The 24,406-nt window shown below is 42.7% G+C and overlaps 2 protein-coding genes across 2 annotated transcripts; one reads left to right on the top strand and one right to left on the bottom strand.

Moving 5' to 3' along the window:
* Positions 1-10,140: 10,140 nt before the first annotated feature.
* On the top strand, positions 10,141-14,362 carry ELOVL3 (ELOVL fatty acid elongase 3). The gene is made up of 5 exons (XM_074231913.1): positions 10,141-10,222; positions 10,299-10,405; positions 12,135-12,266; positions 12,800-12,951; positions 13,488-14,362. The coding sequence occupies exons 2-5, from the start codon at positions 10,317-10,319 to the stop codon at positions 13,922-13,924; spliced, it is 810 nt and encodes a 269-aa protein (XP_074088014.1). The 5' UTR covers positions 10,141-10,222; positions 10,299-10,316; the 3' UTR covers positions 13,925-14,362.
* A 1,282-nt stretch (positions 14,363-15,644) lies between these two features.
* On the bottom strand, positions 15,645-17,768 carry PITX3 (paired like homeodomain 3). The gene is made up of 3 exons (XM_074231912.1): positions 17,516-17,768; positions 17,137-17,342; positions 15,645-16,339 (listed from the first exon to the last, which is right to left on the bottom strand). The coding sequence occupies exons 1-3, from the start codon at positions 17,631-17,633 to the stop codon at positions 15,758-15,760; spliced, it is 906 nt and encodes a 301-aa protein (XP_074088013.1). The 5' UTR covers positions 17,634-17,768; the 3' UTR covers positions 15,645-15,757.
* Positions 17,769-24,406: the final 6,638 nt, after the last annotated feature.

Below are 24,406 nucleotides of genomic sequence, written 5' to 3'. Positions count from 1 at the left end.
AAATGATGTGAAGACTAGCAAACTGCCTTCTGTGGGGGGTGGGGGAAGGGAAGTGAGATTGGGGAGGAAAATTATAAAACTCAAAATAAATTAAAAAAAGAAAAAAGAAAGTGAGGGTGATAGAAGGGAGGGCAGATTGGGAGAAGAGGTAGTCAAAAGTTAAAACACTTTTGAAGAGGGACAGGGTGAAAGGAGAAAGAGAATGGAATAAATGGTAGTGGGAAGAAATAGGATAGAGGGAAATACAGTTAGCAATAGTAACTGTGAAAAAAATTTTGAAGAAAATTTCTCTGATGAAAGTCTCATTTTTCAAAGATAGGGAACTGAGTCAAGCATAAAAATAAGAATCATTCCTCAACTGATAAATGATCAAAAGCTCTCAACAGTTTTCAGATGAACAAATCAAAGCTTTCTATGGCCATAGGGAAAAATTGAAATAATTCAATAATAGATTGGTTGATAGGGCAGAAAAGGAAAATGACAAGTGCTGGAGGGAATGCGTTAAAAATGAGACATTAATTCATTGTTGATGGACTTGGGAATAATTGAACCATTCTGTGGAGTAATCTGGAACTATGCCCAAAGAGCATACCTTTTGACCTAGCAATACCACTACAATAGATACTAGGTCTGTATCCCAAAGAGATTTAAAAAAATTAAAAAATCTTTTTGTACAAAAATATTTATAGTAATTCTTTTCTGGTGGCAAGGAAATGAAAACTGAGGGTATGCCTATTGGTTGAGGAGTGGCTGAATAAATTGTGGTATGTGATTATGATGGAATACTATTCTGCCATAAGAAATGATGAACAGAATGCTCTCAGAAAAAAAACTGGAAACACTTAAATTAGCAGATGCAAAGTGAAATGCACTGTATACAAAGGAACAGCAACATTTTAAAATGATTTATTCTTTCTTCTGATTCTAATGTTTGTTCCAAAAATCAATGCCTTAACTATATGCAAATAGATGAATCAGAAATGTCTATATATCAATAACAAGTCATTTGCTATGTTATAAAATAGAACCATTTTCATGTTTTGTCACATTATTTGATTCTTTCTATGTCCAGAACTTTCCAATACATTTCTCAAAGAAAATTTTTAAAAAATTGTAAAATGAGCAGTGAATAGATTAGCTATTTACAGTAATACAATGAGCCCAGATAACTCTGAAGAACTTATGATGATAAAAACTATTCATCCCCAGAGAAAGAACTGATGGTATTTTAATACAGATTGTAGTATGTTTTTTTAAATGTTATTTTTCTTAAGAGTTTATTTGGTATTTTTGTCTGTATTTTTTTTTTTTGCAAGGCAAACGGGGTTAAGTGGCTTGCCCAAGGCCACACAGCTAGGTAATTATTAAGTGTCTGAGACCGATTTGAACCCAGGTACTCCTGACTCCAGGGCTGGTGCTTTATCCACTATGCCACCTAGCAGACCCTTGTCTGTATTTTCTTTGACAACATGACTATCATGAAAATGCTTTGTATAACTAGATATGTATAATCTATTGCTTGTCTTTTCAAAGGGTAAAGGGGGAGGGGTAAAAGAGAGGAAGGGAGAAAATTTGAAATTCAAAGTTTTAAAAATGAATGCTACAAACTGTTTTTACATGTAAATGGGGAAAAATAAAATGCCAAATAAAATAAAAAAAAACCCTCTCCTTCCGGAATAGCCCACCGGGTGCCTGAGTCCCTGGCAGTTTCCTGACCTGCCAACCCAGGGAACACCAAGCACAACTTGGAAAATTAGCAGGAAAACCTCAGCAAGAGTGAATGTAGAGCACAGAGCCCCAGTGTGGATGTCAGTACAGTTTCCAGGAAACCGAAGCAGGCCCACAGAGCTGCTCAGCAGGGAGCCACCCAGTAGCTGCTTCCAGAGTGCTCAGCCCATAGAAGGTAAGGGGGTGAGGGGGAACTGTTAAGGTCTCTCCTCTGTCCCTGGGCTCTTGTGCTTTGTCCATATTCGGACCCTGGTCACAGTCTGGGCCCCCATACTGTCACAGAGCAGGGACCCTCCTCACAGCCCCAGGGCAGAGGGGTGTGCTTGTGGTCATCCATAGACCAAAGCACAGGCCAAGAGAGCAGTCAGAGCCTCTCATAAGGCTTTGAAAAAACTGAGGCCCTTGCGGAGGCATCCCAATAATACTCAATAGCTCAGGAAGCACCCCAAAACCAGGGCACAGTCTGAGGAAATGAGTAAACAGAAAAAAAGGAACCTGACCATAGACAATTATTTTGATTCCGTGGAGGATCAAAACACACACTCAGAAGATGACAAAATCCAAGCTTCTGCATCTAAAGACTCCAAGAAATATAGAAGTTGGACTCAGGCTATGGTAGAGTTCAAAAAAGATTTTGAAAATCAAGTAAAGGAGGTAGAGCAAAAATTGGGAAGAGAGGGGGGCGGCTAGGTGGCATAGTGGATAAAGCACTGGCCTTGGAGTCAGGAGTACCTGGGTTCAAATCCGGTCTCAGACACCTAATAATTACCTAGCCATGTGGCCTTGGGCAAGCCACTTAACCCCATTTGTCTTGCAAAAACTTACAAAAAAAATTGGGAAGAGAAATGAGAGAGATGCAGGAAAAACATGAAAACCAAGTCAGCAGCTTAGTCAAGGAGATAAAAAAAATGCTGAAGAAAACAGCATGTTAGAAACCATGTAGGTCAAATGAATAAAACAATCCATAAAGTTAATGAGGAGAAAAAAAAGAAAGTCTCTATTTAACCACTACTTTCAGTGTCAGAACAACTCATGGCCATATTAGGGAAAGTTGATGTCAAGGATTAGAACTTCTGGTCCCTGGCAATGAAACTTCCATCCTCCAGCTGCCTTCAGCAACAAATACACTGTTCAGGAAATCTTTCTCTGGAAAGCTGGTATCATACTTGAACTTATTCTCTTGGGGACTTTAAGCCTAAGAATTCTCCAATCCACAAGGTAATGTCTGGAAGCATCCACTTTCATTATTGCTCATCTCAGAAAAGGAAACAAAAAATATACTTGTTACAAGAGAAGGTTTCTACTGGTACATGGAGGTGGGTGCAGTTGTGGATTTAGAAAGGAATATCAATAAACCATTTTTAAAAACAGAGAAGAATGCAAATGTTGACAACTGGTAAATGAATTTTATCTATCTGCTCAGACTTGGAAGAGAACCTGAGAGTTCAACTACGAATCACATCTGTTGAGGATATTAATGCACTTTGAACAGTCATTAGTCATCCATTATACTAATAACTGTTTTAGATTGGGAATAGGGATAATATATTCAAAATGCACTCAGTCTACAGGATTTAGATATAAAGAGTATTGCCAACAACCAATCAGCAAATCAAAGAATAGTTTATCTGTCAGACTTTATGGGGAGTGGAAGAGTTCATGATCAAACAAGTGATAGAGAACATCATAAAATGAAAAATGGATAATTTTGATTAAATTAAAAAGTTTTAACAAATAAAAACAGGAAACAATTTTCACAGCTAGTGTTTCTGATAAGAAATTCCTTTCTAAAATATATGGAGAACTGAGTCAAATTTATAAGAATGTAAGTCACTCATAAATTGATAAATGGTCAAAGGATATGGAAAAGCAATTTTCAAACAAAGAAATTGAAGCTATCTACAGTCATATAAAAATGCTCTAAATCATTATTGATTAGAGAATTGCAAATTAAAGCAACTATGACAATTCACCTCACACCTATTGGATTGACTAAAATGACAAAAAAAGAAAGATGATATGGGAAAATAGAGACACTAAGGCATTGTTGATGGAGCTGTGAATTGAATCAACTTTTCTGGGGAGCAATTTGGAACCATGCCCAAAGGTCTATACAACTGTGTATATCCCTTGATCCAGCAATACCACTATTAGGTCTGTATCCCAAAGAGATCATAAAAAATACCATATATACAAAAATATTTATAGCAGCTCTTTCTCTGTGGCAAAGAATTGGAAAATGAGGGGATATACATCAATTGGGGAATGGCTGAGCAGGTTGTAATATATGAATGTGATGGAATAATTTCGTTCTGTAAGAAATAATGGGCCGGCAGACTTCAGAAAAGTCTGAGAAAACTTAAATGGACTGATGATGAATGAAGTGAGCAAGAACCAGTAGAATATTATACAAATCAACAACATTGTGAGATGATGATTAACAGTGATGAACTCGGTTCCTCTCAGCAGTTCAGTGATCAAGAACAATCCTGAGAGACCTGTTATGGAAAATGGCATCCACATCCAAAGAAAAAACTATGGAGTCTGAATGCAGACCAAAGCACACTATGTTCATTTTTCTAAAACTTCATTTATTTTTTTTTCCTTTCTCATTTTTCCCCTTTAGTTCTAATTATTCTTTTTTTTTTAAGTTTTTGCAAGGCAAACGGGGTTAAGTGGCTTGCCTGAGGCCACACAGCTAGGTAATCATTATGTGTCTGAGACCAGATTTGAATCCAGGTACTCCTGACTCCAGGGCCGGTGCTTTATCCACTACGCCACCTAGCTGCCCCAGTTCTAATTATTCTTTCACAACTTAACTAATATAGAAATATATTAAACAGGATTGTTCATGTACAACTTATACCAAAGTGTTTGCTGCCATGGAGATGGGGAAGGAAAGGGAGGGTGGTAGAAAAGTGTGGAACTCAAAAGTTTGCAAAAGGATGACTGTTGAAAGCTATCTTTACATTTATTTAGATAAAAATAAAATAAATAACAACTCCAAAAAATAAAAATAAAAATGCACTTAGTTCATTTGATAAAGATAGCAAAATTTTCAAGCAGCCGATGGCATAATACAACTGGACAATGAGCCTAGTCTCTTCTGAGTTTTTGTAGAAAGATGGGTATACTAATGCATTGTTGGTGGAGCTGAGAATTGGTACAACCATTTTAGAAAACAATTTAGAATTATAGTAAAAAAGTGACTAACATGTCCATACCTTTTTCCTCAAAGATTCCATGGCTAGGAATATAATTTCAAGAATGTTACTAACAAGAAGAAATATCACATGTGTACCAAAATATTTATAGCAGCCATTTTTTGGTGATAGCAAAGACCAGGAAACAAAATAGATGTCCATTTAGTGGGAACTAGCCAAATACATTGTGAATTTATGATTGTAATGGAATATGAAACTGCAGTTAAGAATTGATAAATATAATGTATACAATGAAACATGAAAAGATTTACAAGAAATATTGCAAAATGAAGTAAGCAGAACCAAGAAAACAATATATATGATGACAACAACAACATAAATGGGAAGATCAACAACTTCAAAACAATTGAAAATTAATTTTGCAAAAAAAGTTTGGTCCCAAAGAAGAGATATGAGAAGATACAATGAATATGGAATATTACATATTTTGTCAGTTTTTTCAATGTACTGTTGGTGTTGCTTAATTTTTAAAAAATTTCATTAGATGAGTTGACTCTGGGAGTGCTAAGAATAAAAGGATGGATACAATGGAAAATTAGGTGATTTTAAAAAAATTCAATAAAATCTTATTTAAAAAAATCTCTTCAGAGAAAAGAATAGAAGAATTGGCAGGATTAGTTTAATCATTTATCCAAGGAAAAAAATTCAATTTCATAGATTATTTCTCATCATACTATTCATAAATCAAAGAAAACGAGACTGTAATAAGATAGAGTTTATGTACAAACATCTATTTCCAAGCATAAGGCAAAAAATTCTATGAAGAACTGAATATCTTCTAAAGCCAGTCAACTTTAATAATGAATGGCCCCAAACATGTAGGTTATCTCTGATTATTATTATTAATTAAGGCATAAAACAAAGAGACAAGATTATTAAAGCTATGTGAGATCAAATTTGAGATCCTTATTTATCTTTCTCTCATAACAGATAGATCTCCTAAACAAAGTCCAAATGGAAAAGGAATTCTCTACAGATGGTGAGATTCTCCAGACACTACTGTTTTGTAGTATGACTGTGCTGACTGCATAGACAATCCCTTGTTCCAGACACTCAAAAAAGGAGCATGATTAAGCACTTTTATAGTGCCTTATATTTATTAAAAATAAATGTTTTAAAATGCTTTAAGTTAAGAACAGTTGAAGACTCAAAATAAATATCCTGCACATATTTTAATGTTTTATTATTTTGCCAATTATATGTAAAAATAATTTTTAATATTTATTTTTTAGAAATGAGTTCCAAATTCTCTCTTTTCAAGCATTTGACAAATGTTTTACATGCCTGCGCATATTTTTTAGAAAGATTTTATTTATTTTGAATTTTACAATTTCCCCCAATCTTGCTTCCCGCCCCCCCCACAGAAGGCAGTCTATTAGTCTTTACATTATTTCCATGGTATACATTGATCTAAGTTGAATGTGATGCAAGAGAAATCATATCCTTAAGGAGGAAAAATAAAGTATAAGAGATAGCAAAATTACTTTATAAGATAAATTTTTTAAATTAAAGGTAATGGTCTTTGGTCTTTGTTCAAACTCCACAATTTTTTCTCTAGATACACATGGTATTCTCCACTGCAGATACCCCAAAATTGTGCCTGCTTGTTACACTGATGGAATGAGCAAGTCCATTAAGGTTGGTTATCACCCCCTTGTTGTTGCTAGGTTGTACAATGTTCTTCTGGTTCAGCTCATCTCACTCAGCACCAGTTCATGTCTGCACATATTTTAAAAGTCCCCTCTATGGGGTCAGGCTTAAGTCATTCCTGAATTTAGCCCATGGCCATTGTCACATCTGCAATACCTTCAGTGAGTCCAAAACAGAACCCATAATCTTTTCCCAAAAAAATCAACTTTCCCTATTACTATCAAGGACACCACTATCTTCATAGTCACCCAAGCCTTGGTATGTTTTTCTTTTCTTTTTTTTTTTAGATTTTTTTTTTTTTTGGCAAGGCAAATGGGGTTAAGTGGCTTGCCCAAGGCCACACAGCTAGGTAATTATTAAATGTCTGAGACCAGATTTGAACCCAGGTACTCCTGACTCCAGGGCCGGTGCTTTCTCCACTTCGCCATCTAGCTGCCCCCCTTGGTATGTTCTTTAACCCTTCCTATTCACTCCTTTCACATTCATTTAGATGCCAAATCTTGTCCTGTTTATGTCCATAACTTCTTTCCTATATGTTCCTCACCACCATTCACCATAAATTTCTAATTTACAAGTCTGCCTCAAACATCTCTTCATTCGGGGCGGCTAGGTGGCGCAGTGGATAAAGCACCGGCTCTGGAGTCAGGAGTACCTGGGTTCAAATCTGGTCTCAGACACTTAATAATTACCTAGCTGTGTGGCCTTGGGCAAGCCACTTAACCCCATTTGCCTTGCAAAAAAAAAAACCTAAAAAAAAAAAAAAATCTCTCCATTCCAGTCCATACTCCACACAGTTGTCAAGATGATTTTCCGGAAGTACAGGTCTGATCATGTCAGTTCCTCTACCTCCTTCAGTAAACTCCTGTGACTCCCTATTCCATCTAAAATGAAATATTAATTCCTCTGTCCTGTAAAGTTGGTTCCTTTCTACCATTCCAGCCTTCTCAAACATTACTCCACAAACTCTATACTACAGTCAGACTCTTTTACCTACTGCTCTTTACATATGATCTCCACCTTCTATTGCAATATTCCAATGTCTGGAACTCTCTCCCAAAGTCTACCTTCTGCAAGAGGTCTTTCCCTCCCACTCCTCACTTCACCTTCCCCATTCTCTCTAAACTTACTTCCATCTATTTTATATCTAAAGACAGCTAGATGATGCAGTAGATAGGACTCTAGACCTCGAATCAGTAACAATTACGTTCACATCTTATCTCAGACTTTTATTAGTTCTATGACCCTAAACAAATCTCTTCACTTGTCTCAGTTTCCTTATCTGTTATATGAGGATAATTACAGCCTCTAACTCTCAAGGCTGTTGTAAGGACAAAAAATGAGATAATATTCATGAAAATACTGTGTAATGAATTTATGTTTAACATGGTTGTACATGTATGGCCTCTATTAGATTGTTTTCTATTGGGGAAGGGGGGGAGCAAGGGAGAGAGGGAAAAAAATGTAAAACTCAAAACCTAGCAAAAAAAATTTTTTGAAAAGTACCACTGCATGTAGTTGGAAAAGTAAACAAGCAAACAAATAAATAAAGTACTATGGAAATCCAAAAGGATTCTATAAAGTCTAGCTATTAGTATTGCTAGGTATCTTGCATGTACCTCTTTGAAGATATGTTTTTCCCCCATGAAATGTAAAGTCTTTGAAGAAAGGGGCTGTTTTTGGTTTTTCACTGCATTCTTAGGGTTCAGTACATAAGTACTTTCTAAATGTTAAATGATTGATTGATTCAACATTGCCTTGGAATATTCTCTAGTAGGAAGAGGAAGGAAAGGGAACAGTGACATATTTTTCTGTCGTGAATGAATCTCTTTTTGCCCCAGTGCCCTGAACTTTGCTGGGGGTGAGGCAAGCTCATCTATTTGGCAATTAATCATCTTGGGCCTTGTGACATCTGATTCTTTATTCATGTTATTAAAGGTCTTAAGACTTCAAGGTAAATAAGCTATAGGTTGTCTAGATCTATTCTCACATTTTATAAATGGAAGTAACTGAAGATCCAAAATAGAAATGTGATTTATCGAGAGCCCCACTACTAGAGGCCCTGAAAAAGTAGAGTCTAGGTTTTTTAAAAGCTACCAATTCCCAATTTATCATCTTTCCACTATACTACACTCTGCTACTCCACTACCTTGTCTTCTGTGTTATCTTGAATTATTGTTTAAATATCACCATGTCAAGGGCCCCCATCTTTTGGTAAAAGAAACTCTGGACTCCCTGGGATATTTCTTTTCCCTCTTTTTTTCCTCTGTACAATGAGGATAATAAACTCTACCATTCCTCCTTCACAAGGTCATTGCGATTATGCACTTGAAGAAATAAATATGATCTAATCGAGATATGAAAGTTAAACTGTAAAGTAATGTAACTTTTCACCTGCTTCCTTGGCACCTTCTTCAGAACTCAAATCTAGCTCTGGACAGCCTTGATTAGTTTTGATTCTATTGACGGAGTAGGAATTTACTGAGCCCAGGAAAGGTGAGGTAGGGACACCCTATCTTCCCTGCAACCTCGCTGGCAAGGAGAAGAGGTAAGGATGGAGGCCAAGGAGTGACCCTGATTATCTTCCTTTCTACTGTCTCCCTCCCTCCAAGGAGGACAGGAAGCTTCAGAAATGATCAAGGAAATATGGAAGCTTCATCAACAACTACTCAAACAACAACACTGACAACAAAGCAGCTATTAGTTGCTTCCTCTTCACCCCCCTTGAAAAACATCCTTAGCTACCTGCTGCAGCTTACAAAGGGAGAGGTTCAATGAATATAATGAGGGGGTTGGACTAAATGACCTATAAGGTCTTTTCCAGATCTAAATCCTAGAATCCTAAGAATTTGGGGGGGGGGGGTGTTCCAATTTACCCTTCTAATTTCAGGTTCATACTCATTCAGTGGGTGGGCTCAGTCACTAGAGATTTTGATCATTCTACTTCTCATTTCCGACTTCCCATACTCCTCTAGAATGGGCCTCCCCATCCCTGGGCCAGGTCACAAGGCTTACTCAGAGGCAGAGAGGTACCAAATGCATTGCTTCCACTCTTACGGGCTGTCAGACAGGAAAGAGTTACCTCTTCAAAGACGATAAAGGAGCCAGAGAGGCAGTAATTAACCCTTACGAGGCCCAGGTCAGGGGTTCTGGATGAAAGGGATAGTCTTGGTCAGGATGGTGTGGGGGTGGGAAGAGAGTGCAGACACAGACTAGGAGGACCAGGATGCGGACGCGCACAGGATTCAGGGATGGGGCCTGGGAACCTCTGGGAGCCGCAGGGTGAGGCGGAGGCGGAGTAAAAGACTGGGGCCTCAGAATGTACCCAGGAGGGGCGGAGCCCGAGTGGTACCCCACTGGAGCAGCCAATCGGAGAGCTGGAGTCAAGACCAGGGCTGGGGCAAGAGTCGGGCCCACGCTCAGGGATTGGGCAACAGCCCGAGGCTGGCGGGGAGGCCGGACTCTGGGCCGCTTTCCCGTTTCTTGGCCATGCGAGCATATATACCACTGTGAAAAGCCGCCGGTGGCCGGGATTTGGGGCTCTTCTGCGCTTCGCGGTTGCAGGTCTCACGCAATCATCGCCCCACACAGTTCCCAGGGTCATCCTATCTAGGGCGCATAAAGTGGGTAGAACACTCTATTGAGGCGTCCCCTCAGGTAATCCTATCTGCGCATCTACTCCCTTTTTTGCTCCCTCAGGTCCTGAAGCAAATAGAAATGAACGTCTCCTTCCAGCAAGAGATGATTATCCATACCTTCGAATTCGAGAAGATGTTGGACTTTCGACCCTGGATGACTGAATATTGGTGAGTAGAATCCCCTTGCCTCTGTCTTGGTGGGCACTCTTTGCATAGGGAGAACTGAGTCTGGACTTGCCCTCTTTGTTTCCACCTGCATTCTGGGGAGACAGGTCATGGGGCTTGGGAGAGAAGTCTGGGGAATGAGACAATCGGCAAAAGAACTGCTCTCCTCTTTCCCTCTCAGAAGAGGCAATTCCCCGCTGACAAACAGTGGCAAAGAGATACAGACAGACAGACAGACAGAAACAGACACCGAAAGACAGAGAGAGAGAGAGAGAGAGAGAGAGAGAGAGAGAGAGAGAGAGAGAGAGAGAGAGAGAGTGAGAGAGATGAAAGGTAGTATGCAGAGATGGAAAAGGACATCGTTAACTCATTTGGGAGGCCAAATCCCACAGAGCGTGTGTAGAGAGAGGGAGGTTCTCAATTTTTCCTGCAGCTCTCCTACAAGGACCGACTGGACAGACATCCCACTCACCCCCAAAAGAGTAAAGGTCGAGGTGAGCAGACCATTTGATACTTAAATTGGATGAAAGATGAACAAAAATAGAATCGCTGAGAGAGAAGATAGGGACAGCAAGAACCAGCGGGGAATCAGATTGTATTGAACTGCTTCCCCTTCTCACATCTCCCTCCAGGGCTAGCTCTTCCTCTAATCTCATACTCTACACTACTCCATACTCTCTTCCTCCCTCTCACCTTACCTCCTGGAAAGGCCATGGAATCCAGTGGACTATAGGTGGTTTTGGCTCTCAGGTGATGATAGTTAAGAGCCAGGTTTAGTACCAATCTTGATGAAAGAATCTTCTTCTATGTATATGGCTCCCCTCCGGCTTTCCAGAACCTTATCCTACAGGACTAGGAGTCACTCTATGGATTCGTGTATTTTTTTCCCCACTGTCTAAATGCATGTATATCTGTATCTGTCTGCATATATGTATGTATGAAAAGCCCTCTATTAATCTGTGTGGAGATGAAATGAGAATTCTAGAAATCAGGAATCCAGGGTGGGATTGACCCCTCTGAATGAGCAGCCACCCTTTACAATTGGCATTTTGTGCCCTGAATACCCTATTGTCCAGAGAACTGGGAAAGGAGGAGATATCTGCTCTGCTCACTAGTTCTCCTCCCTCAGTTTTCCTATCTCCAGTGCCCCCCACCTCACATACCAATGCCTACAAAAGTGGTGGCACAGCAGGACAGATATGCCATTAATGAGCAAAATCTCTGAGGCAGCTTGAAAGCTAGATTTGACCCTGGCAAGGAGGGAGGGAGAGGGTTCAAATTATAGATATAGGGATGGTCTTTCTTGCCCCAACATAGAGTGGAGGTGGGTAGACAAGAAGCCTGCTGGGGACAAACAGCAGGATGTTGGTGAGTGTGTAAATAAGGAGGATACCTCAACATTCAAAAAAGGTATGACTAATGGTTTCAAATGAAAAACCTATATCAGATACCTTTCTTTTGTGGGGCAGGGAAGAGGGAAAGGAGGGAGGGAAAAATTGTAAAACTCAAAGCCTGGTCGGGGGGAAGATTGGTACAAACTACCATTGTATGTAATTGAAAAAATAAATAAAATATTTATTAGGAAAAAATATTTATTAGGGATAAATAAAGAAAGATATGACTAAATCTCAAGACTCCTTTAGTATCAACTCTTCCCTGGATGATCACATTTTCCAAACCTTAAAAGGATTTTCTACACTCTCTTAATAATTCATCTCTCTTACCCTTCTAGGACAGCATCCTTTGTCTTCGCCCTGATCTACCTAATATTCCTTTTCGTGGGACAGAGATTAATGAAGGACCGAAAAGCTTTCAATCTAAGATTGCCTCTGACAATTTGGTCTTTCACCCTTGCCATTTTCAGGTATTGACTCCTAGTCCCTTTCTTCCTAAACTTCTTCCATATCCCATGGGTTCTAGATTTCCCTATGGTTCCCCACCTCTATCCCTTGGACCCCTAATTCTCCCAAATTCCTTTTATCAGTATTGGCCCCTAGACAGCTTCCCCATTTTTCAAATCAGAACAAATCTTAAACTCTCCCACTTCCTAGGCCATCAATGCCCACCATGTCCCTTATTGGGATTCTTAGTTCTCTCCCTCAGTATATCATAAAACATTTTCCACTCAGCTCCAAGCCTCTCTGCCCTCTAAGTCCCTAATTTTTCTTAGCCTTCAATGCTTTCTGAGAAGTTCCTCACTGCGGTAATCTCCACATCCATATTCTCATATTTCTTGACACTCTCAGAATCCCTTGAGTTTTCATACATCTCAGACCTCTCTGTTCCAACTTTAAGACCTCTCACCCTTGTACATTAAAACTCCCCTTTAAGGGGGAGGTGGAGTCAGGGACAGTCAAAGAAAGAGGACTTATTGACTTTGGGCTAACCCTGTTTCAGCATCCTGGGAGCTGTGAGGACATGGAAATATCTAGGAGCTCTATTGATGTGGGGGGGCCTAAAGACTTCAATTTGCTACCCTGACTTGTTGAAAAGCCCCACTATACGCTTCTGGACCATGCTTTTTGTACTCAGCAAAATTGTGGAGCTTGGTAAGTTTCAATTTTCACCAGCCAAATTCCTATGGAAGTTCCCTTCCCACCTAGGAATTCCCTAAGAATTCCCCTCCCCCTTCCCAGAAATGCAGTTTACTATAGTAAAAAGATGCAGGTTACTATCGTAAAAAGAACACTGATCTTGCTTGCAAGATGATCTGGGTTCAAGGTCAGTTGTGTTTCACAGAAGCTAAATGTCCCTGAATTTAATCTTTCTAAAATCCAGGTTATCCATCTATAAAATGGGGATGATAATGTCTGTGTTACTTATCTGACATGGCTGTTGCGAGGAAAATGTCTGTAAATGAAGAGCTACATCAATGTTTTTATTAAGAGTAGTAATAATAATAGACTCTCTTCTTACCTTACACTCCTTACCCCCAGAACACTTTTCTCACTTTGAGATCTTTCTCTGCTTATTCCCACTCCTCAAGTAGCAAAAAAAAAAAAAAGCCAGTGCTATGTGGGGAAGTGGGCAGGTCTTAAGCCTTCCCAGTCATGATTCTCACCCTCCCTCTCTTCCCATCCCCCAGGGGACACAGTATTCATCATACTTCGGAAGCAGAAACTCCTGTTCTTGCATTGGTTCCACCATAGTACAGTGCTGGTGTACACCTGGTTTGCCTACAAAAGTGGTGGCACAGGTGGTTACTGGTTCATGACCATGAACTATGGTGTACACGCTTTTATGTATTCTTACTACACGGTGAGGGCTCTGGGTCTGAAAACCCCCCGAATTTTGTCCATGATCATCACTACTCTGCAGATCACACAGATGATTGTTGGGGCTTCCGTCAGCATCCTGAGCTTCATGTGGCGCAAAGATTGTGCCTCCCACACCTCTAAGCAATATCTCTTCTGGACTTTTGCAATATACTTTGCCTATTTTGCCCTCTTCCTGAATTACTTTTATAAGGCCTACTTCAGATCTGCTGAGATCAAGGCTAAGGTCAAGTCCAAAAGCCAGTGAAGTCAGAAATCTAAAGGAGTAAAAGAGCTAACTACCCCTTTCCCCTGGAAGGGGACCTTTCAGTGATGGGAAAGTCCTGAGGAAAGGGAATGAAGAACAGGGTCAAGTTCTGGGGATAACTGTATGATCTCTTGCTACTCAAATGTGTTCCTGGAGAGGAAAGGGAAATTTCCATGTTATGCACTCTCCTTTTGAGTGGGGTTGGGACTTGAGAAACCCCCTCCCACATATACACAGAGAAAAAAAAAGTCCCATGTTTTGATACTTCTGCTTTTAATGTGAAGGCCAAAGAGACTGTCCCCTTTTTAGGCCCTTGGGGAAGATGGAGGCCAGAGTTAGTCCTCTCAGAGAGAAGTAACCCTGGCCTTTGGAGGTTATTTATATTTCTATGGAGAAATTCTTCTTGTTATATTTTTAAAAATTAAACATCTAAAAGAAATGTGCCTTCTATCCCCTACTAGAATTGCTCTTTGGAGTGGAACCTGCTTTGCCTATATAGAAAGTTTAGCATGAGAGTTTGGCATTGATGGTTGGGAGTAGGAGGAATATGTTGAGGTTAATCCAGGAGAGGATGTGGAAAGAAATATCCCACACAAAACTATATGAACAATAATATACAGATTTCCATAGACTCACAGACAAACCTACAGACACTGATGGCCCCCTAGCGCCAATGATAATTGTGGACAACACAGAGGCGGTGGCTGAGATGGAACTTATCAGAGAAAACATTGACCATGAGAACAGAGAGCCCACTATACAGACAAACATAAACATTACTAGGGACACACACACACACACACACACACACACACACACACACACACACAGAACAGAAATAGAAAACAGTCACTTAAGAAATGTTCTTTATAGACTCATAGAATGTTAGGAGAAGAAGACAAAATGAGAGAGTAATACTAGATGAGGAAATGACTCCAGAGAAGGAGTGACCCTTGGTTAAAGTAATTCATCAAATTGTGACCAATCCAGGACTGGGGAGCTAGATCTTCCGTTTCCTGGTCCTTCAGCCTCTTTTCACTGCACCGCACTCCCAAGATTTATGATCAGTGACTCCCAAGAGTCACACAAATACACACACTCTATCTTATTTGCACCATACCCTTGTTCCAGTCTCTGAAACGATGAGACCAGATCTGCAGGCAGCTTCCCTTGAGGCCACGGGGTGGCGCCGGGTCCGCATTGATGGTGGCAGGCGGAGCTCGCTGGTCCTGGCCTCCTAGCACTCCCTGGCCTAGATCTTTAGCTGTGCCATAGCTTCTCTTCCAATTCTATGTCAGGACAGACTGAGGCTTGGGAATTGGGGCAGGGAAGTGGGGGTTGAATGCCTACACCTAGCCAAGCAGGGTCAGGAGTCCTGGCGGGGGCAGAGGGGAAACAGTAGGTCATGACCAAGGAGGCTGAACCCCAGGTTGTATTAATAAGCAGGTGGTAGGGGAGTCTCCGGTTTACTGATTTCTTTTCTCTTCTTTGTAAACCGGGAGAGGGAGATAGCTGGAAGGGTCCAAGGCGAGCTGGCAGGTGAACGCGGAAGGCGTGTCTCTCAAACCCGTCCCCCGGGGGGGGGCCCGGAGTGGCCCAGCCCCCTCCCCGGTCTCAGGCTTGGGGCCGGCACCTCCGGGGGGAGGTGTTTGTCACTCAGGGCCCCCTAGAGACCTGGGGGTGGAACAGGGACTGCCCGCTGCCCCGGTTAAGGGGGGGCTCTAGTCCAGGCGCTGGGAGGACTGAGGGGGTGAAGCAGAGCAAGCCCTGGGGGGCCGCAGCCTGAGGCCGGGCTGCAGGGTCCGCGCACAGCTCCGGGCCGGGGCCGGTGGCTCACACGGGCCGCTCCACGGCGTACTGGCACGGGCTGAGGTTGGCGGCCGGGGCCGGCCCGGGGACCGCGGGGTAGCTGAAGGAGGCGTGCTGTTTGGCCTTCAGCCTCAGGCTGGCCAGGCTGGAGTTACACGGGTCCCGGTAAACGTACGGGGAGGAGGCGGCGGCGGCCGCGGCGTAGGGGCATGACACGGCCCCCGAGGACACGGCGGCCGGGGCCAGGCCCGCGGGGCCCCCGCCCAAGCCCTGCAGGCCCCCGGGGCCGGCCACGGCGCCCGCCGCGCCCGCGGCTGCCGAGGGCACCATGGAGGCGGCCGAGGCGATGGAGCCGGGCGGGGAGAAGACGGGCTGCGAGGCCAGCGGGCCCACGTTGACCGAGTTGAAGGCGAAGGGGAAGGTCTTGGCCGCGAGCGGCGGGGCCAGGGCCTTGGGCGGCCAGTTCCCGTAGGAGTAGCCGGGGTACAGCTCCTCGTAGGGAGGCACCAGGCCGCCCAGCGACGCCCCGAAGCCGCCTTTGCACAGCTCCGCTTGCTGGCTCCTCTCCCGCTTCCGCCACTTGGCCCGGCGATTCTTGAACCACACCTGGGGACACGAGGGACCCGGGGGTCAGGAAGGACAGACCCAGAGACAGGGCCGGGGGTACGGGAAACGAGCCTGTTCTGGTTTCTAAGGGCTCTCGAAGAGGACCGTGACCTCAGGGAGGTGATGCCAAGCACAGGAACTAGATGGGGGGGGGGGGGAGGCTGGGCTAAGTGCCCAGCTTCACTTCCTCCTCCAGAGCCATCTGGGTCCAGTGGCCGTAAAGGACCAGGAGGACTGGAGATGGTCCTGGGGACGAGGCAATCGGGGCTCACGGACTCGCCTACCTGGCACGGTAGATAGGCCACCTACAGTCAGGACCTGAGGTCCGCTCCGACCTCAGATGTTTGACACCTGCTAGTTCTGTGGCCTAGCCCCATCGCCCGCCCCCTAAGCAAAGGGGAGAAAGGAGGCAATGGATCGCGCTAAGGTGAGCTGAAGACGGGGCGGGGTTAGGGAGCCGGGAGACAATTGGCTAGACCAGATTGGGTGGAACTACGGGAGGCGGGGCGAAACTGAGGCGGGTGGGTCCAGGTGTGAGTGAAAGGGGAAGTAAAGGTATAGGGCGTGGGCAGCGAAGGATGAGCTAATGTGTAGAGTAGGGTAGGGTAGGGTAGGGTGGGGTAGGGTAGGGTAGGGTGGGGTGGGGTAGGGTAGGGTAGGGTGGGGTGGGGTGGGGTGGGGTGGGGCGGGGTGGGGTGGGGAGGGGCGGGGCGGGGTGGGGCAGGGTAGGGTAGGGCAGGGTAGGGTAGGGTAGGGTGGAAGAGAATTGCCAAGATGGGAAGAGATAGCCCGCATACCCGAACTCGAGCCTCGGTGAGGTTGGTCCACACTGCAATCTCTTCTCGGGTGCTCATGTCCGGGTAGCGGTTTCGCTGGAAAGTCGCTTCCAGTTCCTGCAGTTGCTGGCTGGTGAAATGAGTGCGCTGCCGTCTCTGCTTCTTCTTTAGGGAACCATCCTCCGTTGGGGACCCTCCGGGCAATTGAGGTGGGGCCTTCTCCGAATCTGGATGAGAGTGAGGAAGGGCAGAGTCATCTTTGCAGCACTCAGATCCCCCACTATGTCTAGGCCACCGTGTCCTCTGCCAGTCATTGCAAGGATCACCCTAAACCCCAACAAGCCCCTCTCCAGGGCCCACCTTCTATTCTAGGCCTCTGAGCCAAGACCCTCTCACTCACCGCTATGCTCCTGGCCCTTGCAGCTGTGCTCCGGGTGAGGGGGGTGGGGAGTGCCGGCATCAGACAGAGACAGTGCAGGGCTCCTGGCCTCAGCCTCACTCAGCAGGGCAAACTCCATGGGGCCCAGAGCAGGGTGGCTGGAGGCAAGGAGGAAGGGTGGTCAGCGGGAATCCTTAAATTGGCAACCTAGGCCCTACTTCCATTCCCACCAGTACCTAAACTTTACCACCTAGGAATCATGTTTGAATCTTCAATTCTCACCCCCATTTGTTGTCAAACCATAAGGTTTGATTTCCTTCTACAATGTCTTGTGCATCTGATCCCTTCTCTCTATTCTTACCATAATCAACCTACTTCAAGCCCTCGCCTCTTCTCACCTCCACTATTGCAATAGTCAACATATTGACCCTTCAGACTTTTTCCTTTCCAAATTGATATTCATAAAGCATAAGGCATAAAGCACAAGTCTGATCGGGTCACAGAACATTTATTTGTTTCCTATTGCCATTAAGATAAAATGTAATCTCTTTCCAGGCTGCTTACATCCTCCCCCCCACTCATATATTCTATGCTACAACCAAATTATGCCATCTTCTGCTTCTATGACTGAATAGTCTGCCCCCCTAAACCTGGAATGTTCTCATTTCTCACCCCTTACCTCTTGAAATCCTAACTTCCCTTTAGAGTTTTAGCTTAAATTCAATAATCAACAAACCTTCAGGGCATCTTTCCAGATTACTCCAATTGTTATTGTCTTCTTGTATCTATTCTGTATAGATCTTGATTTTACTTCTCTGAGAACATGTTATAGTCACACAGATACTCTATGGAATATAAACTCCTTGAGGTCAGAAATGTTCTCATTTTTGTATCTGGTGTTGAACACCACACTATTAAGTTATAGGTTGCATCAGTGTTCCTTACAGGTAAGTTGAGGTGAGGTGAAGCCTGACGGCCTTGGGAAATAGTGGCTATAGTTACTTCCATCTATAACAGTGTCTTAAGTCCAGAAAGAGGGCTCTATTTGAACACACGCAAACATTCAGACAGGCATCTGTTGAAGTTTCTTTCCCTACATGACTACATGTGCATACAGATACTGCATAAATGATCTCTCTTCAATATCTACCCTATATTCACACTATACCCACCCATAACTCAATCCCTGTTGTCTGGATGCCCATTATATGTACATATTGTACATATGATTGTACAGTGAACTTAATAAACATATTCACAGCCACACATGCTACCACAAATATTCACATACAAATCCTATACACATCCTCTCTGTGTATGATCCCTTTCTATTTCCTTCAGATTTGTCTAGGAAAGCTAGTTACCTTGGAGAAACCAGGCTCAGCCTTAGCCTAGCCCCATTCAATTCAATAGTTTTTTTTTTAGGGTCACACAGCTAATAAGTATATGACTGGATTTGAATTCAAGTACTCTGGGAAGGCCCTGGGAATTCAACTCTTAAGATATTTCTAACCCCAGGATAGACCCCCATAATCACATTGGACTCTCCATATTTTTTAATGTTCTGGATAGTAATCCCCAAACTCTTACTCCTTAAAAGTATGAAAGAACTTATTCTGGTGGGAGGGGAGCTCCCCAAAAGGACATAGGAATCCCAGCATCTTTTTATGAGAAAGGGGGTTGGGCATTCTGAGGTGATCCTGTCCTGGCCTGAAGTGGGGAAGTATTCCTCTACCCTGTCAGCCTGAAGTAGTAGTGGTGTGGAAGTCTATGCAAAGCTCTGCATCATACCATTAATATAGTGGACATTGAGTCATACCTCACTTTGCTTCCTCTGAATTTGTTGTAAATCCTTCCTGTGAAGGAGTAGATCCATACTTAATTGCAGATAGTAATGTCTCTTTTCTCTACCTAATTGAAAACATATCAGTTTCCCATCCCCATCATTCTTTGGGCATGCTCAGTCAATCATTTCAGGCACTAGTGCCAGTTACCAATCTTTACCAATCTTTATCAACTTTCTTCCTTGTTTATCTCCTCAACTCATCCTTCCAAGACAAGAATTGAGGGCTAGAACCAAAACCAGGATTGGCTCCCAGTTTTTCCTCTAGCCAGAGAAAACTTGACTCTTCACCACTGCATGCTCACCCTCAAAATATCTTTTTCTAGTTCTACAGAAGTGAATCTGGGACTAGAAGGGAAGATGGAAAACAGGAGAACTGTGTAAGTCAGGGAAGGGGAGAGATCAGGAGACCTGGGTGCCTTCAGAACCCTCCCCCATGGAGGTCAAATCATTCAGAAAGGATAGAGAGAAACCTTGGAATAGTAAAGGGATACCAAAGATGAGCCTTTCAGAGTCAACATTTTTTTTTTAGGTTTTTGCAAGGCAAATAGGGCCCAAGGCCACACAGCTACGTAATTATTTAAGTATCTGAGGCTGGATTTGAACTCAGGTACTCCTGACTCCAAGCCCAGTGCTCCATCCACTGGGCCACCTAGCTGCCCCCCTAGAGTCAACATTTTCTAATCTTTCCTTATCATTTCAACTTTCTTGCCAATTCCTACATACTCATCCATCCCTCCAAAAATCTCTAGATATGAATGTTGGTAAGCAAAAAGAACCTCACTTTTTGAAATAGTTTGAAGGTTTTCTTGCCTAGATTCATTTTGGTTCTCTGAGAGCAAGGATGTATAGGGTAGAAGAATCATACAACCCTTGTTTCTTTACCTCCTATCTTTTGCCCATGAGTATGAAAAGAAAGGAATAAAATAGACAAAACACAGGAGTCCATAAGTTTCTCTCTAATCCTTGTTTTCTTGATATATCCCAGAGTCTACACCAGACCTTAGTTTACCTGGGTACTGTGAGTGATTAGTAACCCACCCTGGGGTACTGCTCTAGCCATAAAGAGCAAGGGAGTAAGGTCCAGGGATGCCCAAGTTTTATCTTAGGTAGTTTAATAGGTACTTGAATCCTTCCTTAGACCTTACTTGCTGGATGATAAGTCACTGGGTAATAAGTCACTTAACCTCTCTACCTTAGTTTCTCCATTAGTAAAATCCTCAAAGGATTGTTATAAAGAGCAGATGAGTTAATAATGGTTTAAAAGCTCATCTAGCTTAAAGTATATATATATATATATTATATATATATATATATATATATATATATACTCACTATTGTTATCATTAAATGCATTCTTACACTTCTGGGTCTCACAATTACCATAGGTCTTTAGGTCTGACTGAAATCTTGAGATTTTATTTGCCTTGTCTCCCAAACAATTTTCCAATATCCTGGTCTTAGTTTTTTTCTATATTGGGTGAAAGTGATGAACTTGTACAAAACTAGTGACCAGAGAAGAACAAAAAAGGAAAAGACATGGGAAATAGAGACTAACACTCATGAATTCACAGTTCATGTTCCTTACAGTTGCTATTCCTATACTTATAGGGAATCAGACATAGTGACATGTGTACATATACTGCATGGATATAAATATACACAACTCAAAGAAAGCGGTGCTCACACACAGAAACAAATCTCATACACATCTCTTGTTACATGCTGTCGTTCATACACAGAAATACTCACTTAGACACTCAAACTCAGACAGACAGACCCACATGGAGACACAGCCTTCTCACCCTTGCCCTAGGACAGTGACAGCTGCTTTGGATGTTTTGGAGTCTGTGGTTCTCCCCACTTGGGCCCCTTTCCATCCCATCCCCCAACCCCTCAGCAGGCAGGCTCCAGGAGCTAATAACTCTGAGAGCAAGGGGAAAAAATGGATGGTTTGGATGCTCAGCTGGGAGAGAGTCTGATAGGCTGTCTGGGAAAAGAGACAGGACTCAGGCCTTACCAAGGAACCCTGTGAAGACAGAGTGCTTTTGGGCAGTGGGAAAAAGAAGGGATGTGAACCCATGTCTCAAGATGCATTTCTTCTCACACCCCTTGTTCTCTAAGCTATTACAGCTACATCCTGGTTCCATAGTCCCCTGTGAAGGCACAGCCTCTTACTCTTTTAATGTAGATGATTATGGGTTTTGGGAAGGGTACTTTAGTCTGAGCTCAGCAGTGAATGTGTGAACTATAGCAAACAGTCTAACCTGGAGATAAGAAGTGAGTTGCCAAATTTCTCTAAAACCAAAGATGGGTCAGAAGTGGAATCCTGAGGAAGACAACCACCTGTGATCTTCTCATGGGAAAGGAGGATAACAACAGGAAAGACAGAGAAGATCCTTATGTTTGGAATAAAAATGAAAACTATGAAAAAGAAAAGAGAGAACTCTAAAGAGGGGGCATCTTAAAAGGAAAAGAACAGATCTCCAGCTAGGAAAGGACAAGAACTAGAGCTCCTTCAATTAGGCCATACCATCAAAAGGCAATGAGCAAAGGGAGGAGCAGTGGAGCAGGGAGGCAGGTGGTAATTAAGCAGAACAGATCAGTCTTGAGGCTAGACACAGTTTGAATGTGAAAGACCTTGCATTTGACAGAAGTCAGGATAAATCAGGATTCTGAAAGAGAGGGTCCTCTAACCAGGGAGTAGGCAGAATTTAAAAGATAAAATCTTGATGTTTGTGCATTACTAAGGATAAGACACAATAAACTAGTCTTGACATAACTCAAAATACCACCATAAACATGAGCCCAGAATAGGGTCTTTACTCTCTGTCCCTTTTATACTTTTGGTTGATGTGGGTGTTTCTCAGCTCTATAGATCTGCACAGGAGGATTCTACTGCCAGAAGTAGTTGGAGGCCTGTAGGGGGGCTGAGATCCTGCCTGCAGCTAGGATTGCAGGAAAGTTCTAAACTGAGGGACAAGATCAAAATAGCCAGGACTCATTAAGGAGAAGATCCAGACTGTGCTACTGTACAGGGAGAGAGAAGAGAAAGATGGCAAAATATCTAAGTGGCACAATGTGGTTGATGCCAGATCCTGTCAAAGCAGTAAGTTCAAGATCAATGAAGTTTTGCTTCCAAGCTGGTAGGACAGAGAAAATTTGAACCTGGGCTTATTTCCAAAAGAAAATAACCTTTCTTTTTCTGGAGCTCCAAACTGAGGGACCACAAAGAAGGCCAATTGCAGGGTTATAGTGCCACTGTTATTGGACTCAAATCCTGGTGGGAAACTGACTACTAGACTAGAGGAAGACTTCCTCTTTCACAGACCAAGCGGGAGGAGCTCAAGCTGGGCCTGTAGGCAGGTACAAAGGAAGGAAAGAAGAGGTACTTGATTCATCCAATTCTGTGGCACAGCATGGCAAAGAAGTACTGAGAAGGACATTAACTCATAAAAGACTTGGTCAGTACTGTGAGAATGAAGTGCTATTATGCCTGGAGGCAGGACTGGTACAGCATCTTTCATCCCAGAGGCTACAGACACATTAGAATTCTATGACCTGCTGTGTCCTGAAACCATCTGCACTGAACTGAGCCAGGTAGGAGTTATCAGAGAAGAGTGTGGGGTCAAAAGCCTCACCCCAGAAAAGAACTCCATGTTCTCAGGTGCTGGCAATGTGAAACTGGGGAACTAAAGATATATAAGAGTGAGAATAAAAGCAGGCAGAGGGAGTAGCAAGTTGGCACAGGGATGCTAGAATCAGGAGACCTGAGTTTAAATCTGATGTCAGACACTTGATACTTACTAGCTGTGTGACCTTGGATAAGTCACTTAACCTTATTGCCTCATCAAAAAAATTAAAAAAAAATCATAGGAGGCAAGTAATTAGGTCCACCATTTCATCACATCTTTTATGTATAAGGACATTTATGACAAGGAGCCCAATTCTGTGCTAGCTGCTGAGGAGAAAACAAGAAAGATGTAAGATATTTCCTAGAAGTTTCTAGTATATTTGAAAAGATGAGACTTAGGGAAGTCATTATATAAGACATTGAATAATTAAATTTATAAATAAGTCAAATAGTACCATGGAATTCAAGAACTGAAAGACTTGTGTTCTGATGCTCTCTGATGTGGTTAGAACTTGATGGAAGAGATAAGACCTGACATGAGCCCCCAAAAACCAAGTGGGATGTAGATTTGCTGTTGCTTTTGAGTCTTTCAGTTATATCCAAGTTATGTCCAGTTATGTCCAACTTTACTTGACCTCATGGACTTTTGTCTATTGGATTTTCTTGGCAAATATACTAGAGTAGTTTGCCATTTCCCTCTCTACTGTGTCCCTGTTTTACAGATGAAGAATTAAGTAAATAGGGATTAAGTGACTTGCCCAGAGTCACTTGCCTAAATTTGATTTGATCTCACATCTTCCTAGCTCCAAGTTCAGGGCTCTACTGAATTCACCACAATGATGGCTGGAATTTAGATAAGTTGAGAGAAAAGTGGAGAGCCTTCCAAAAGAAGAAAGTGGAATGAATGAAGTTTCAAAGTTGAGAACAAATATGACCTGTCTGAAGGATAGGGAGGGTACTAATCTGACAGGAGTGTAGTACACATGATAAAGAAAAGAGTGTGAACCGGCAGGGTGAGTGGAGACCAAGATATTGAACCTCATGCTATAGGAAATAGGGGAGCCATTGAAGGTATATGAGTAGAACAATAATAGAACAAGAGCTGTACTTCAGGAAGATTAATCTGGCAACCTAAGCACAACGAACTAGAGAGAGACAGAACTAGAGTCAGATAGAGAGAAACAGGCATAGAGACAGAGACCAAAAGAAACAGAGAGAGAGAGAGAGAGAGAGAGACAGAGACAGAGACAAAAACAGGGAGAGAGATCAGAGGCTGGGAAGAAATTCAACATACTGAATCTCTATGCAGGAAGCTGGGACTGCCTCTTGATAAGAGACAGGCTGATTCTGTAGTGATGATAACCTAACTTAGTCATGGTTCTATTATCATTTTTAATTGGTAGCGATTCAATTTGCTTTTATTGCAAAAAAAAAA

The sequence above is a fragment of the Macrotis lagotis genome, chromosome 4 (genome assembly GCF_037893015.1).
Source record: "Macrotis lagotis isolate mMagLag1 chromosome 4, bilby.v1.9.chrom.fasta, whole genome shotgun sequence".
NCBI lineage: Eukaryota > Metazoa > Chordata > Mammalia > Peramelemorphia > Peramelidae > Macrotis > Macrotis lagotis.
This window is presented reverse-complemented; position numbering and strand designations above follow the sequence as displayed.

Excerpts from the sequence above, each read along its gene's own strand:
- ELOVL3 (XM_074231913.1), top strand. The coding sequence starts at position 10,317 with ATGAACGTCTCCTTCCAGCAAGAGATGATTATCCATACCTTCGAATTC. Across the intron at positions 10,406-12,134 it reads CCCTGGATGACTGAATATTG|GACAGCATCCTTTGTCTTCG; the intron begins GTGAGTAGAATC and ends TTACCCTTCTAG. Across the intron at positions 12,952-13,487 it reads CAGCAAAATTGTGGAGCTTG|GGGACACAGTATTCATCATA; the intron begins GTAAGTTTCAAT and ends CCCATCCCCCAG.
- PITX3 (XM_074231912.1), bottom strand. The coding sequence starts at position 17,633 with ATGGAGTTTGCCCTGCTGAGTGAGGCTGAGGCCAGGAGCCCTGCACTG. Across the intron at positions 17,343-17,515 it reads CAAGGGCCAGGAGCATAGCG|ATTCGGAGAAGGCCCCACCT; the intron begins GTGAGTGAGAGG and ends ACTCTCATCCAG. Across the intron at positions 16,340-17,136 it reads TCACCGAGGCTCGAGTTCGG|GTGTGGTTCAAGAATCGCCG; the intron begins GTATGCGGGCTA and ends TCGTGTCCCCAG.